We start from the raw sequence: 18310 nt of genomic DNA, 5'->3' as shown, positions 1-18310 counted from the left end.
CATGACACAACACGATGCAACGCAATACAACGCAATACAACGCAATACAACACAACACTAACAAAAACCCACTCCAACACCAACACCAACACCAACACCAACACCAATACCAACATCAACATCAACACCAATACCTATACCTACATCAATACCAACACCAATATTATTGCCAACACTAATACCAACACCCACTCCAACACCACACCAAAACAACACCAACACCAACAACAACACTAACACTAGCACCAACACCACACCACACAACACAACACAACATCCCACTCACAATGTAACATGCAGCATAAGAATAGAATAACGGTGACAAAGAAAACAATCACACAATCAAAAGAAAGTGATTACAACAATTGTCAATTTAGTGCAGCACCATTTGATCTTTACTTAGTTTTTGATGTCTCCAAAGCAGAAAGCTGTTGTGGCAACTTGGCTGCAAATACATTTGTATTTCCCAGAAAATAGACTTCCTTCTCTCTTGTACAAGAGAGTGGATATCATTTGCAAAACATTGTGCAAGTGCAGCTGATTCTGTATAGGTTGCTGGGACATTTTTCTTGCCCACAGACTTTGCAGTCATACATGCATTGTTGTAATTATCTTTTTCTTTTTTTTTAAAGTAAATTCCTGTGCAGTTAGCAAATGTTGTGCAAGCGTTGCCAATTTGAGATATGAAAGGACTGAAGGAACACTTTCAGTTTTCACCACAGCACGCAAAGGCAATTTCATGACCACATTTAACACAATGTCTGGTGTCCGTTTTAACAATTCCAAATGGAATTTTTTTATTGGAATTTTTAGCAGATTATTTTTAGTGGGTACGGCAAGATTTCTACCTCACCCTTCATGATTTCTTATGTCATGGAAGTGTCTTATTCCAGTGAATTATGGCAGAGACTGTCTTGTATTGATTTTAAAAAATGAATTTGTGTTAACTTCCTTCATAGTATGTGCTAGAAATAGATCTACACAGCCACGAGCAAGCAAATCATGCTGGTACAGTGGACTCCCATTATAACGATGTCCTCGAGACCGGCAGTTTTCTTTCTTTATATCGAAATTTTAGTACAACTGAACAAATAAACAATAAAGAAACATAGAGCGGATATTATTGCGGCCTGAATTTTTACTTCATTGTGACCAGAATTTCGTTATAATCGTGTTCATTATAACGGGAGCGCACTGTTTGTACACTCTAGCAAACACATGGACACAGCTATTATACTGAAATAGCGCCCTCACATTGTGAGAGGAAAGTGTGTTTCAGGTTTCTGACAACTCTGTTGCAATGACTAGGGTGTAAATATCTGGTTGTCCATCATGATGGGAATTTTAACTTTTTTGTTACGATGAGGAGCCTTGGGGTGGTAATTTTTAAGCTGCTGGAGTGGAGCTCATCACAAAACTGATCTTATTTCACTTGATTTGTGGATTTCTTTTAATGATTGAAGGTTCCGATGTGGATCCTACTGGTACTATACAGGATCTATGCAGCGATTTTGTTTTCCATGTGCATATGAGTAGGACCTACTGCAAGTCGCACCATCATTGTGTAGTAAATCAGCCTTCGTGCAAAGTTTGATGACCTACTCCTGGTCCTTCCTTGAGGCCAAGGAGTTACAATGGGATTAGGGGCATTACATACAATAGCCATGTTTATTGATGGTGTTAGTATGTCTTTGCTAACTGGAGAAGAAATCTTACTAGCTGATGTTGCTGGTTGGGACTTTTTTTGTGGCCATATATACATGTATATATACACAGCAGGTGGCCACTGAAGACAAGTGACCGCTAAGGCAGGTTTGACTGTACAGGCAGACTATGAGATAAAATTCAAGAATAGCACCCTTAGTATCGAACTGAAATGGACTAAAGAGGTAAACTTAGTGTATCAATGCTGTTGCAGTGATGTGAGAAGCAAAGTACTGTATTGTCATGTAAAGGAGAAATATAGTTTTAGCATTATTGCCTTTCCTAACATTGTTGATCTTTGATCATGTATGAATGCATTATAAGTCAAATATACCGGTATATTTTTTGATATGAGAAATCTTAAATAAAGAAGCTATCCCATCAGACAATGCTGCCCTTGCATTGGTGTATGTAATATTGTAATGGTTTGCGGGAATAAAACAGAGTAGAATGTATGTGTGGATTTGGACGAGGCAGTGTGAACCTCATTAAGAATGTGTGGTACAGTTTAGCCAGGTCTTGAGGTATATTGCATTTATCAAGTATCATGCTGGCACCCTTTCCTCATGAATCACAACTTGTAGGACAATTTTAGTAACTGATCAGTGGGAATCAGTGGGAATGCTTGGGGATGATTGTTCCAATTCTTGTGGGATTCATTTAAGAGTACATTATATATCTATTGTTGTGTGAAAATTTGCTTCAGAACGGTCTCATATTCAAGTAATGTGCAGTTTGATGCCCCGTCACTGTACAGGCATGCTAACCTGGAAACATTAAACTGCACATTACTTGAATATGAGACCATTCTGAAGCAAATAATTTTCACACAACAATAGATATATAATGTACTCCTAAATGAATCCCACAAGGATTGGAGCAATCATCCCCCTGCATTCCCACTGATCAGTTACTAGCCATCCTCTTTAAAGGAATTATACAATACAATTGCATGTGGACTTGTGTTGATTCATGATACCCTCAACATCACTTATGTGACCAAATGAATGTGTAAATAGTGCCATATATTTTATGAACATTTTTGAAATATTTTTCTTCAGATTACTTGGATATGTCCACAAATCCTTCTAAACCCAAGATTCTGTCAGCGCCATCATCTATCAATCATCGCTAAAGTACAAAATATTATTAACAAAATAATGTGCATGTTTCCATGTTACAAATATGATTTACACAAGACACTCTGCGGGGAAACATGTAAGTTATGCTTGGTCTATGGGAAGTTGCATTCCAGAAACATGTAAGTTATGCTTGGTCTATGGGAAGTTGCATTCCAATTTCTTTTGTTCATCATATTAGTACTTAGCAATGATTGACAGATGATGTCACTGACGCCATCTTGGATTGGAAGTTGTTGTTGTTTTTTTTTTTTTTTTGGTGGGGTATCCAAGTAATGTGAAGAAAATAGAAAAATAAAATATATGGCACGTTTTTAGATTTTTTTTTTTCTTCACGTATGCCTAAGTAATTATCTGGGTATCATGATGAATCAGTACAAGTCAATGTGCATTTATATTGCATAGTTCCTTTACTAACTATAGCAACATACCTGAATGCACAAGTGTTAAAGGACTGCTGATTGTATAGTATTTGGTTGGCAAAACTGCCTTTAATAGATTCCATTATTTTATCAGGAGTTTTACTTTTGTTTTAATATTTGCGATAATAACTTGACTCACAAAATTGCCAAAAGTAAAAACTACTGCAAAATACATGCTACACATACAGTATCATGTTGTATTCCTGTCTCATTCTATTTTAACCACACTAATTTGCATATCGTCCCTGTGGTGACAAGAACACATTTACTAAAAAAAAAATCATGAATTTTCAGGAGTGAAAAACCTTTTCCTATTAGCAAATATTTTGCAAAATATCTTAAAATGTTTAGAAACCTCACATGCTGTATAAATATTGTTTTGGATTACATTTACACATGTACTGGTTCAAACATCAAGCAAGCATATTTGATATGTTGAATTTTTAGGAGGTGTTTGAATACATGCCAATTGAGATACAGAATTATTGTCACCCCAGGGACGATATGCATATGCAACCCCTGTCAAGTGATACGAATCAAACAATATGACAGTCATCGTCGTCATCATCCACACATTTTATTTTCTCTTCATTACATAATGACAAATAAAGCTTTCATCTTACTATACTTTCTTCCCCTATTTGGTTGTCAAGACATTTTTTTTTTAAGCCACAAAGACATGACACACACACGATCGTACAAAACAGTTTTCATTGGAAATTTAAACGAATGAACCAGTAAAAATCAAAGACATCGCGTGCGGGGCAAAGGAAGATGCCCCTGTCACAGTAGTAAGCCTGACTCTTAGCTTAACCCTTGATGCGTTGTGACTGTCGATCGGCACAGAAAAAAACCCATAGGATTGTACACACTGTCTGAAGTCCCTGGCACAGAATTGGTTAACAAGCTTACTACCATTACTTCAGACTGCCACTGATGACTCACACAGAATGGTTATCCCCTGGGGATGACAGAGTCAACTGGATGTCTGATTAAAAAAATTTCAGGATCGCACAAATTCAAAAACAAAAAAAAAACGGAAAAAAAATGACAAAGCAAAGAAACAAAGGCAGAAAGTTGTAACAAAATAAAAATACAACATCTATCAGGATAACTATTTACAACCATATCAAGTCTGTTTAAGATTGAAGCAACACAATATTGAAACAACAAAAGTCTTAAAATGGGAATCTTTAGCTCAACATCAAGACAGACCCCTTGTCACAAATTCTAATCCAAACGTAAGTTAATGAAGTCGGTCAGCTTGCAATCTTTGTTTCACATACTTACGAATTAATCTAGTTTGACATGTTAACATGAGAAAACATGCTTGCTATTCACACTATCAAAAAGTATCCAATAAATTTGTCTTTCTGCACCTTGCTTGTGCACACAAAAGTGGAAAGTCAAAATATCATGCCACTGAACACCATAGAGGACAAATTTGACAAGATCTACCTCATCCTAAAAAAAAAAAATGAGCAAGCACTATTATGATTAAAAGAAACAAACACAAAACAAATAAAGTCCATACACGATGTACCCGTAGACAATAATTTATCAACTTTGGCATTTCAACTTCTTAAGATGGTCATCCATTTAATTTTTTCAAAGTTTTGTCCCCTTTTTGGACCCAAAGTCTTGACTTGCTAAATTGGCCATGCAGGCTCTTGTCGTAAGGTCCACTGAGCTGGATGATTGTAAGAAAAGTCTGTCCTAACTCCTGACAACAAGCAATGAATGTAAACTATATTACTTGTCTACTTCCACAAACTTCTTGGGAAAAAAGGAGGAAAAGTTATATCAAATGTTTTACCAAACAAATCTTCATCTGCCTTTTTTTTGCTGACCATAACGAATGTCAAATAAAGGCAAACAAATACTGGTACTTGAAATAGCTACAGTCATAATAGAGAATGCTCATATCACAATGATTTTGTCTGAAAGAAACCAATTTGTCTGTTATTAACCACAGAAACCAGTTTGTGTATTTCTAGCTTCAAGACACAAGGAAATTACAATCTAAAATGCTGACAATTATCATGACAACCCGACTTCCATCCCACCACATCACCCCAGCTCCACTGTGTCCAATAGATGATAACGACAGATATTAAAGACTAATTATTTTTAAAAAAAGAGTGTTATTTACAAACTGTTTGCACCAGTCTTGCAAACTACACTGTATACAGGCCTCTAATAGCATGGGACAGTGCACAGTAGGGCCATTGACACTTACACAGACATACCACAAATTCCCAAATTGCCAGAGAAGTTTTGCTCCAACGTTTCAAATATGTTTCAAATGTTGTGTCTCCATTCACTAATCTTTTGTTGGTGTACATCGAGTAGCGTACGAACCGCCACGTTTTCTTCATAAAAACTAAGTTTCACACATAAAATTCAACTTGTCCTATCCATCTGTCTATTCAGCATCTCCACATCATATAATGTACTCATTCCAGTGAGTTCTGCCACCTGTACAAACGTACATCAAGCTTTAATGGACAGACTAAGTTACGCAAGTGGAGTACGCGCCAAAGATTCACAATTTTGAGGTGAACGTAGCTACTCCAGTATTTTGATTGACTGCCGGCAGAGGAGCAAATTCTCACAAATTTTAAATCATATGGTACACCTGCAATTGCAAGTGTAAATGGCCCTTGCAATACCCATCAATTCACTGCATTTATTATACTCGTCCGATCAACGGACGTGAAAGTTTAAACTGACTTGAAGGACAGACATCATTATTAATTGCACATTAATTCATTATCATCAGAATATTCTTTTTTTCTTTTCACCCTACAAGTAGCTCTATTTCTCCTCTGCACGTCAGAAGAGAGCTTACAGGATACAGTACTGTGCTTACAGAATGGAGGGAAATGTATTCTGAGTGGTACCTACTAAGATGGCGTACGTACACTCGAGCATAGGTCCTTATGCGTCTCGCATGAAATCAAATAATGACAGTTCACACTCATGCATCAATCCCCACATACTAAAAACACTGTCACGGCTCTTCCGCAATCTACATTTCACGTTTGAATGCCGCATAAATACCGATTTAATTTTCACACCTACAATATCTCCTAAAAAGAGCTTACAATAGTCTGCATACCCATCTATATTTCTTCCCCTTCTGGAATTGTTTGATCCTTTTTACTAAAATCGTGGTTGGCCTTCTTCCCATATTGCTCTGTGGGTGGTGGACCGAGCTCAGTTTAAAAAAATCTTACCCAATCAGTGCATTGTATCATGGCACATCATAAGGTGGTTTTCAAACCCATTCCCTGTCGGATTTTGTAATACCCACAGACTGGGGAACATGGAAACCTATCAAGTTGCCATTGGCAACAGGTCCAAGACTCTATTAAATGAACATGAAGCTGTGAGGCAAAACTCATATGTTTGCCATGTGTGGGGCGCCCTCTACCGCTTACAGCACGACTTTCTTTCTTGAATCATTGTGTCGTTACACTGTACTCTTTTACCCTGTGTCGACGTTGTGCTCAAATTCTACAGGCTAATCTCAAACATGAGATTATTTCTGAGTACTCTGAGTACTGGTAGACGGAACGAAGCTCCCTAATCACGCAGTTGTATCCCATGACTAGCCACACCCCTTTCTAATCTATTGTCAGATTAAGGTGAAAGCTTCCCCTATTCCCCCAAGCCCTTTAGTACAATGTATCTCACAAACCTTCAGCTGTATAGATTAAAACAGGCATGAACACATCATGAGCCACAAACTAAATCACGTTTCCTCTTACACTTTGGGTTAGGAAAACAAAACACCGAAGAGAAAGTGAAAATTCTTTGCATTGCCATCCTATCCTTTTGGAGGTGATTGCTGCACCATTCCACGGACTGGTATTTCATTTACCATAGAAAAATGTCAGACATTCACAGTACATGCAAACATTCTACATCATATCTGAATCTTACATCACAAAGAATGGCAGAAGGATGTAAACGTGAATGTTGATTTTCACCGAGCCCTCATATAAAAAACATAAATTAACTTTTACGATTGTTTTGGGGTGTCAATGCAAAATCTCTTCTGACGATTTCTAACACATAATACAAGTCAATGGGACTGTCAATCATGATGACTGAAGAATATCAATTCTTCCACCCCCCCCCCCAAAAAAAACCCAAAACAAACAAACATACAAACAAACAAGCCAGACAAGGACATTTTTCTTGCCAGTTGTTCAATCATCTGCTGATGGGATGAGTTTCCATTTGACACCAAAAGAACAATTATTCAAATAATACACCATGCTTTGTACACATATGGGTGTCTTGTGGTAGAGCCACATTTACAAAAACAAGCATATTCTTAAAAAACAACAAACAAGCATGTGGACAATTCCATCCATGCATAAATGTGGCGCCTAACCACATCACTTCTTTTCTTTCATTCTACTTTTTTTTTTTCCCAGAAAGTCTATCAAAACAGATAACACTCAGCGCTGATAGATGTTCACAATGCCATGCAGCATAAAGTGGAGCAGACATCTGCACAGCATTGTGGCCGTTAGACATTTTCACTCGCAAATTTGTCCTTTCAAAAAGCGTGGTTGTTTCATCAGTATCCAAAACCCACTACTTATGATTGATCATAGAGAGTAAAACAGGACACTGAACAAACATGATGGTAAGCCATTAACAGACTATATAATATTCCACTTTAATATCAAAGCATGGTGCAACTGTGAAGTTTGTTGTGCACCATACAGAAAATGTTTTATACAGCCAATATTTAAAAAATAAACAAACGAACAAAACTTGCACACAATACAGCTGAGGGTTTAAAACCATGAGACAGAGTCAGAAACCTTACTAGATTTGTGCTAATATGCAGTGAAGGCACTTTTTGTAACGAGCGTGTCGAGATTCCGGTCGAAGTGAACGGAAGGAAGGAGGGGAAGATGCTGGTCGATGCACATCAATTATGAAACCACATATAAAATATTAAAGAGCATACAATTTTAAGAGGAATTAAAAGTTTATATGATGAAAATCGCTTTTGAAATGGCTGAAATAACCAAAAACATAGTAAAACTAGAGAAGCACTCTTAGAGCGCAGACCTCCGCCAAGTATGCAGCTCATTTCCACCACTGATCTTGTTCTTCCATAGAGATACATGTATCGGTGATTTCCAACCATACGTACTTATAGCATTGTGTGCTGAAAGTAACCCAATATAGAAGCCTTTGTTACGTCATAAACCCTCAGCTGCACGGCGCACCGAGGCCTTGCCCTAGCAGAAACTAGAGCACACACTTTAGTGCGCGCACGCAAACCTCAATACCCGCAGCCTGAACTCCCAAGTTCATTGACCCTACCTGCCAAAATGTCAAAAATCCTTCATAAATTCCCCAAAAATTCTCGGATCACCACCAAAATTTAATCATGTGTTACTTGTATCATTCTAAACCTTTCCATCAAGTTTCATCCAAATCCGTTGACTACTTTTTGAGTTATTTTGCACACGGACAAACTAACTAACAAACGAATACACAAACCAACGGTAACGAAAACATAACCTCCTCCCTTGGTGGAGGTAATAAAGCCATCCTCATAAAAGGTGGGTCCCACTCTTTATTAGGATTGCTTTGTTTTGGATATCTCAGTCATTTCAAAACCAATTTTCCTCAAATAAACTTTGAATTCCTCTTTAGAATTGCATGCTATTCCTTATTTCATAAGAGGTTTCTCCATTATCTCACAAAAACATTGGAAACCTGAAGCTCTATCAACGCAACCAAAACTATACCATCCCTTTATGACTACTGCTTACTATACAAGTACATAGAGGGAAGATATATGAAACTTGAGCAAGGTATATCTTCACTGAAGTAGTAATAACTAATACAGTATCGGTGTGTCCATGCCTAATCCTTACATATGCTTTAACTCTATGGTAAAACAAAACACCTAATATTTAAGACCTCGGGGTAGCGTGGGGATACCAAAGAGTGGGAGGGCTGGCCCGTCGTGGATAAACACATACACATGTGTATTTGAGAATCCCGCAAATGGATTGTGTACACCCTTCTCACTGATCTCTACGTACATTGTAAGTACATACACAGATGAAGAATCTCGGCTGGAGTCGACCATTACCGACGAGTGTACGCTTTGGTGCACATATTCGCTGATGGGCATGATTCGTGGTTTCGAATGGACCCCTGGAAGCAGCGAACGAAGATTAACTCTATCGTGCCTCCCATCTTTCTCCACGCTTCCAGGTCTCTAACTATTTCTGAATTGAAGAGACCTTCTATCAAATGACGGAAGTTCACAACCAATGGGATAAGATCCACTTCCAGTGAAAATCTTTTACCAGTTATTCATGGAAGGGGGATGGATGGATGGAAGGGGGGATGGATGGAAGGGGAAGGGGGAAGAACGAAGGAGGGTTTCTAAAACACAAGGAATGTCCTGTATACGTAGCACAATTTGCTCGAGCATTTCACATACACTAAACACAAAATTTGTTCAAACTACAACCCATTCTATCAATAAGATACACATAATTAGGAACTCTACATAGAATCTATTGATCTACATCTAGACTTACATGGACTCCCTCCCACAAACTTTTCCGCCCAACGCATCAACTCTCAATGCGTACAAAATGCCCACGATGGATATGAGTTACGCTGAGTACTGCTATTAGGTGTTGCACTCATGCACAGGTGATGTGATGTATTATTTCATTGGTGTAGACCAATTCATACCATTGTATCAAAACAATGGAGAAAACAAAGCCCGGCGACTCCTGCTACATCAACTGCATTGCAACATCTACAAATATAAACATCCAATGACAAAGTCAGGCACCATACATAAATTTCATGAAAATGTCCATAATACATAAAATCTCAATAGTTGTAATTCTAAACAAACAGGATACGCTCTGTGCATCAAATGAGAGAGAGAAAGGAAAAAAAAATGAACAACTTATTTTTTTGTCCACTAAATATCAAACCAAATTACATGACATACAATGATAATTGTCACTGAAACAGCAAACCCATACATACCAGATGAAAATGCCTTCTACTTCTAAAAGAGAGTTTACAAATGGTGTCTGAATTTTATCATGCCGTGTTTTCAGACCACTTTGCTTTGTGCTTGTGAAAGAGCTTGATTACAATACACCTTGAATGTCCTCATACACATGTAATGCTTTACTGCATTACAATGACATCTTCCACAGGTACGTAATGGAGGAATTTATTTGTGACATCCTGGTGCGAACATGCTACCGAAATTTGTTCTCAGCACAAGATTTAATTTGACCCTTTAAAGGTTGTCTTGGAGATCCCCTCCCATAGCTTGTGCAATTTAATGCCATCTTTGTTCTTCCTTACTTCAGAAATCAGTGGATTTTACAGCAACATTTCATTTGAAAAATTCATTAGACGTTGATACTCCATGGAGTATGCTTTACAACAAAACTTGACCATCTTTTACACTCTACAGAACACAAAGACATTGAAACTTTGGTTCTTTGAAACAACCTTACAATGTCCATTCCACCTATAGAAAGGACGTAAAGAAAACCAAAGTGACGATGTCACAGTCTTTTGTTATGGCTCACACTGCGTTCAGACGATCCCCCGCTTCGCGGGGAATGTCCCGTTTGCCAGAATTTTCCCCGGTAATCCCATCGTGTGAACGCTCGGTGGGACATTCCCCGCTCCCCCACCAAGCTTGTCGAGTTCGGCAACAAAATTCTGGCGGGGGACTGACTCTGATCTCTTGTGCAGCTGTTTTCCTCAGAAATGCACATGCTCGAAATGTGGTGGCAAAAGTAGGCAATCAGGCGCTGTACATGTTGCTATCGTATAAATTTGCAATTGCGCGCCCTACAGCGCCACGTACGATGACCTACCACACAGCTGAAACCACCAGCCGTGATTTTGTCCCCCTTTCAGTGGGGGATTTCAATGCACGTGTGGACGGTCGACCGTAAAACTCTCAAAGCTGCCCCCGCAAAGCGGGGGATCGTCTGAACGTAGGGTTCGTGCTGGTTCCAAACCAGACTTTCTTGCCCATGCCTTCGAGCTGTGGGTTGGACAAAAGTACAAGCATTGTTTAAAGCAACCATTGTGCTCACGGACATTCGGGCTCTTCATCTATAGAGGTCGTTTAGAACCAGTTTCAATGTCGATGAATGGCCATAATGCCACACATTGATACTCCATACAGTTGCCGACCCGTCTATTGAAGCTGCGAAGCATTCATACATGAATTTAAAGAACAGCAAAGCCACATCCTGACCTGAGCAATATGTCCAACAGTCATGCAACATGGAGTGGTATTATGTGTGCGTAACATGTTGCCATACACATCCCAACAGCAATATTGCCACATTCAAAGAATGCATAAAATGCACTCACTTTATGGCGGATCATGGATTGGGTGTGTGCGGAACACCTACAATCCCAGATCAGCTGTTTCATCTGATGCAAAACAAATTTTCATGATTTTACGTAAAGTGTAAGGAAAGCTTAAATGCTATCATTTATGTATTCTCTTTCCAGTCTTAGGTTTATTTCTCAGAGCAAGGATGCGTTAAGTCCGTACATTTATGTCACTCTGTTCATGAACTGCATTGATTACAATCGAGGCCACTATTACATGGTGTGTACAGGATGACTACACGTACAGTGATAATGATAAGGTACCAGCAAAGAAAAGCACAAATGGCTGAAGTATATACCAAGGAAAGACACACAAAAGGGGGATTTTACAAAAGGGTGGACAAAAACACACTACATGTATATAGAAGAACCAGCTCATAGTGAGGTACAGTATATTTATAGACCAGTCATACTTTTAGGTAAACCCTAGGGAAAATGTCACTGAATGTTCACTTTGCTCTGATGATCACATGAAAGAAAATGCCAAGGCCTGGTATGTGAAAATATGATCCAAAATAGAGGATGTTAGGCAAGACACATGAAAAAACAGACAAACAAACAAACAAATGAAAAAAACAAACAAACTCAAAAACAAAACAAAGGTGGGCTGTTTGCGATAACCCGGTCCTAGAGACAGATGGAATTCATAATTTAGCAAGTCATGCTGACATAAAAGGCAATGACAATTAGACGGCTCACCTTGCATTGTTCAACACACTTATATACCATCTGGTACACTCACTCAATTACAGGGCGTTAGGTGTTGTAGATTGCAATGAGCCTGTGATAACAATGTCATGTCCAAAAGACTTTACCCTTTCATTTGCTGCTATATAGGCAAGCTGGAAGGGCTGAATAAAACCTTTGATTCTCTAAAGCTTATGCAATTATATGTCTGTCTTGTGGTTTTAACTATTTTACATTCCTTTCAAACCAATATCTAATCATGGGACACAGCTAGCTTGTTCATTAAGGGTGGGAGTTGAAAGAGAGTTTTGACTAGAGCCAACATTCACAATTCTCCTTCCACATTCAAATCGGGCTCATGGTCAAAACCAAGGCTAAAACAAGAGAATCCTTGAAGGAACCGGGAAGAAAGGGGACAGTTGATCGTGGGGTTTCGGCGACTCTGTCGGTTCCGCCCATCTGCACTCTACGTACGCACAAACGGACACGCAATACTAAGACTTGAACATGTGATATTAGAACTTGGACACACTCCCGTAGAAAAATACACACATTATTGGCTACAAATCCACTGCGAGTTGTCAGCTTTCGTCACCTACTCTTCTTCGCCACTATATGAATCTGTGAAATACAATGAAACCAGAGGGTTTGAGGAAGAGAGAGAGATAGATATATATATAGAAAGGTAGATAGATAGATAGAAAAGGAGATAGATAGAGAAATAGAAAGGTAGATAAATAGATAGATAGAAAGGTAGATAGACAGACAGAAAAGGAGATAGATAGAGAGATAGAAAGGTAGAGAGATAGATAGATAGATAGACAGACAGATAGATAGATAGATAGATAGATGGATAGAAAGGTAGATAGATGAATAGATAGATAAATAGAAAGGTAGATAGAAAGGTAGATAGATGGATAGATAGATAGATAGGTAGGTAGATGGATGGATAGATAGATAGATAGATAGATAGAGAGGGAAATAGATAGATAGATAGATAGATAGAAAGGTAGATAGATAAATAGATAGATAGACATATAGAAAGGTAGATAGATGGATAGATAGATAAATAGATGGAAAGGGAGATAGATAGATAGATAGATAGATAGATGGATTGATAGATAGATAGATAGAAGGGGAGATAGATAGATAGATAGATAGATAGATAGATAGATAGATAGAGAGAGGGAGAAAGAGAATATGTGACAGATGAAAGGGAAAAAGAGAAGGGGGATAAAAGAAGACAAAAATTAGAATGACAAGTTAAGAAATCTGCTCAAAGCCAGCACGTTTCTACTTTTCCCACAAACTATGGACAACACTGCATTTTGCCTTTCTTTATTCCAAATGTCCAAAAAAAAAATTACAACGGGACCCTCTGCAATGATAACTTTAAAAATAGTGAATCAATCCAAATACAATTTCAGGGTATGAAACTATAACTCAGTGCCCACATCATACAGAAAACCCCATCCGATTTGCTTCAGTGGTCAAAGAGAAATGAGGAGTTTTGTAGAGCATGTCAGGAATCTCTTCCCTCCAAGTTCTGTCCATTGTGTTCGCAGATTATGCAGCTTCGAGAGCATCCAGGTGATAAACTTGGAAAAATCAGACCCATGACATGCTGTACAAAGATCCACGTTTCTCCATGACAACTTAACCAAAATGAATGGGGTTTTCTGCAAAATACAGCTGAAGCTGTTATGGTTTAAAACCCTGAAGTAGCAATTAGACGGTTTCATCAAATTTGAAGTTATCAATGCAAAAATCCGATTGTAATTTTTTTTTTTTTTTTTTTTGGGGGGGGGACATACTGTACATGACAATAGCTATGCTATGTCAAAACCTTCATCATGAGAGTCTAATCCACAAAACAAAAAGCATATTTATGATTTAGCTATTGTCTCACTTTTCTGGAGCTTTAAGGCACTAAGAAGCCAATAAGTAAGCCCTCATATTGTTTTCAAGTCAGTATCTTTTTGTTGAAGGAGAAAGTTGCTATTAAACTTGTGTTACATGGAATGGTCAAGTCTAAAGATTTTGAGACATTTCAAGTAATTTTTTTTTTTAAAGGAAAACATGTCTAACAACACAAACATGTTGTCTAACAACACAAACATGTTGTCGAAAAGTTTCATCAAAACCTTAACCCGTTGGGGACGGTTTGATTTTGCTACAACACGCATTTCCCACAGACGCTTGCCCGAGTATGCTTGGGACTCGTCCTCAACGGGTTAAAACATAGGTGCAGACTTCTGGGAAGAAAGGTTGGAAAATGACACATCCATATTATTTTTTTAAATCAATTTGATTGTTGAATGTTGATCTATGGGCACTTTTGTCCCATATCTATGCCTCCGCTAGTTTGCATGCTACTGTATTTGATATGATTTCGAAAAATGCAAAACTTTGTACTCTTATCATCTTTTTCATTTTTTTACTTGGCTGGGGCAGCAGATCTGATCCGTACACAGACACTTTCTTCTTTTGAGTACCAGAAAATGACAAAAGACTGATTATTCAATTAATGGAAGTCTATGGAGTATATATTGGAGTGAATAATGAATAAGTAATTACAACAAACTTAAAGCAACATTATTTCTTTCAAAAATATTGACATTTAGTGTACACACAAAATCACATCACATTTTCTGCACTATCCAGATCAATTAAGTAAAAAAAAAAAAAAAATGATTCAACAAAACTAATTCTGATAACACTCCACCAAAAAAACAACAAGGAAACAAAACCCCAAACCTGCGAACTAGATCACCGCAATGCTACAAGTAAAAGCAGCACATAGCTTCTCCATGTACATGGTATACTTACTTCTGAGAGGATAACCCAGTTCTTAGACTCTGAGAGAACCCTGAGCCTCATTTCTTGTATTGCCCCTATCTTCTCGTCAATGTTTCCCATCGCTCTGCCGTCCTCAAATTTACCTGAAACAAAGAAAAATTCAATTAACACATAATGTAAAACGAGGAATGTTCGCGTGCATTTTAATTTTGCGAATTTTGCGAAAGCCAAGATTCGCGAAATTAAAATGCACATGAAAGTTCTCGTCTACACTATATGGGTTGAATGTTAGAGGCAACTCACGAAAATTTCATGCCAAGAAAAAGGCCGTTGGCTCCAATTCATGAAAATTTCATGCCAAGAAAAAGGCCGTTGGCTCCAATTCGTGAAAATTTCATACCACGAAAATATTGTGTTTTACGGTAGTATTAAATGCATCAGTCAGTTAGTGAAAAACCTACACAGACACAATCTGGGGGCACTACAGAGTAAGCGGCAGAAATCTAGAGTTCTGTTGAATGCAAGCGGTTCATTACAAGAATCTTCTCTTGCTTGTACACAAGCACATGCCAGCATGTTTTTGTCTCTTCTCTTTGTTTACATTTGTTTTCCTCACACTCATGGTAAAATAACAGTAGGGAATGTTTCCACAAATTTCAGTTGACATTACTACTACAATGTACATTACCAAAATATTCATTATTCTTTGTAAAATATCTAGCAGAAATCACATTAAAAAGATGCTTGACAAAAGCCTTATCAAATAGTCTCAACATATATGCAGTGAAAGAGATTGTAGTATCGTCTTCAATCATTGTCCTCTTCCTCATTTCATCTGCTAGTACTACTAATCCTCCTCCTCCTCCTACTCCTCCTCCTCATCATCATCATCATTATCATCACCATCATCATCATCATCAACATCATCATCATCAGCATCATCATCCTCATCATCATCACCATCACCACCACCACCACCATGACCAAATACCACTACCAGAAGCACAGAACCAGCATTATCATCACCATCACCATCATCATTATCACCATCATCACCAACATTATCATTACCACTACCATCAACGTCACCAACATCACATGACAATGTGAATAGAATCTGCTACATCCAACTAAGAGCCTCTACACTCTCCTAAGTAAAAGAGTCCTCAGCAAAGCCGGTGCCTGTCTCCCAATCCCACCAGGCTCTTACCGACTTGGATGAAACCATCCTCCGTCCTGCTCAGGCTCGGGTCTCCCCCGTCTTCGCCCTTCTCCAGGATGCCCTCCTTCTTCTCCTTGTGGTAACTAGGCAACACCTCCACCGTCGTGTTGAAGAACTTGTCCCCGGGGTTCTCTGTGTTGCCGCTGATGAATCGGTACCTTGCAAAAGAAGGAGTGAGGTTCGCCTTTTTTTGATAAATAGCTCATTAAACGGTTGCTTGTTAAAGAAAAAAAACAAAAAACCTTGGTTTACCATCACCTCTGGATTGTTCATTGTCTCATCTTGTCTACAGTAACATCAGTGTTTCCCTTTAATAACAATAACCATGGAATCTGTACTTGTACTTGCTGTACTTTTTTTCTTTCACTGTTAAGAAATTTCTTCAAAAGTAAACTCCATTCTCTGTTCTGTTAGTTTCTAAAAATAGCCATGAAACTAGTAGACTTCACATTCAACTCGATACATATTATGGTACATACTGTATGTCATATCACAACTAAGCCCTCATTGTGAGTGTATACAAAGTACAATGCAAAGTAATTGTGATGACACAATAAGACTATCGAAACCAAGAGAATGAGCTCTAAATGTTAAAGATAGCAATTACTTTTTTGAACAGCTTTCCCATTAAAAAAAAAAAAAAATCCTTTCTTTGCTCATTCTCCTTGCTTGCTTTGATGACATTCCTAAGAGAATAATACGTGGCCAGTAATTACATCAAAGTGGGACTGGAGTGGAGTAGTACACGTAAAAGAGACAACAAACCCTAAATTCCCCTACTTCACAGACTGCATGAGAACTCTTGGTACAAATATGAAAAATGTGTGAATTCTTCTGTTGATGTTACATTTCAACCATGAGTTGCGTTTTCTGAAAAGATATATGTACGTATTATGCTCAGATGGCTTGACATATACATGTATTCTGTTTGAAACTTGACAAAAAATTGGGCAAAGATAGGGGCTGCTCTCCGTAACCACGGAGACCAGACACTCACTGTTCGATGACTACCGGGGTGGTGAAGTGGAACTTGACCTGGTCCCCGGCCGTGGGCGTGGTGCCCCAGAAGATGTCCTGGCCAACGTAGGCCTTGTCCAGGGTGTAGCGGAGGTAGTGGCGTATCGAGGAGGACACCTCTGCCGATGGGTTTGTGTGTGAGGGCAGCTTCATTCCTTTCTTAAAGTCTCGGTCCTATTTTATTTTTTTGGGGTGAGGGGGAGGAGGAGAGAGAGAAAGAAGACAAATGAAGTAGAAGTTACAACGTACGCAAACACTACATGTGGCATGCTGCAATTGTGTGCACCTTTAAAAGGCATAATTTGCCATTTGCATTATTTCTTCAAAATGGTTCTAAAATGTGAGTTAGGGATAAAAAGAATCAATGTAAAAATTTAAACAAGTATATCCAATGTTAAGTCTTGTTTTAAATATAAAAGATATGAAAAATAGTTAAAATGAAAATGTTTCCAGACTAAGCCGTCTACAGTTATGGTTTAATGAGAAAAATAGTGATATTGAATTATATTTAAGGCTTTATTGCAAAAATTCTATATGGCAGGATGTTTTGTGATACAACTGACCTGACACATATGCATCAATCATGATATCTTGAACACTTTTTAAATCACCGTTCCCAAAGGTAAACAGGACCTTTAATTTGGCTTACTTCTGCAAACTCTCATGGAATGCTTCACAATTTCACTTCATTTTTTTTTTCATTCCCCCTTTTCTCTCTTACAACAAATGGTCAGACAAACCACTATCAATGTCATTCAAGTGAAGTACACAACATGACAAGTAGATTTTGGCAGACTGGCCATTGATCCCTGCCAATCTTAGTTTCCATGTCCTTTGGCAAACACGAGACAGCATTGTGTCTGCCGATCAGTGAG

General features: G+C 38.3%; 1 protein-coding gene across 1 annotated transcript in view; it reads right to left on the bottom strand.

The window, feature by feature from the left end:
* Positions 1 to 12142: 12142 nt before the first annotated feature.
* LOC139729248 (alpha-1,3-mannosyl-glycoprotein 4-beta-N-acetylglucosaminyltransferase B-like) overlaps positions 12143 to 18310 on the bottom strand; it is a 159339-nt gene continuing 153171 nt past the window's right edge. The window contains exons 11-14 of the mRNA XM_071640179.1: positions 17416 to 17609; positions 16407 to 16576; positions 15227 to 15339; positions 12143 to 13018 (exon numbers count right to left, since the gene is read on the bottom strand). Coding sequence (XP_071496280.1) covers positions 12989 to 13018; positions 15227 to 15339; positions 16407 to 16576; positions 17416 to 17609 — 507 coding nt within the window. The 3' untranslated portion in view covers positions 12143 to 12988. The remainder of the gene's footprint in view (positions 13019 to 15226; positions 15340 to 16406; positions 16577 to 17415; positions 17610 to 18310) is intronic.

This window comes from Diadema antillarum, unplaced genomic scaffold (genome assembly GCF_040938485.1).
Source record: "Diadema antillarum isolate AM-2024a unplaced genomic scaffold, OU_Dant_1.0 seq00000229_RagTag, whole genome shotgun sequence".
Lineage (NCBI taxonomy): Eukaryota > Metazoa > Echinodermata > Echinoidea > Diadematoida > Diadematidae > Diadema > Diadema antillarum.
The sequence above is the reverse complement of the archived record's forward strand: the minus strand, read 5'-3'. Positions and strand labels throughout refer to the sequence as shown.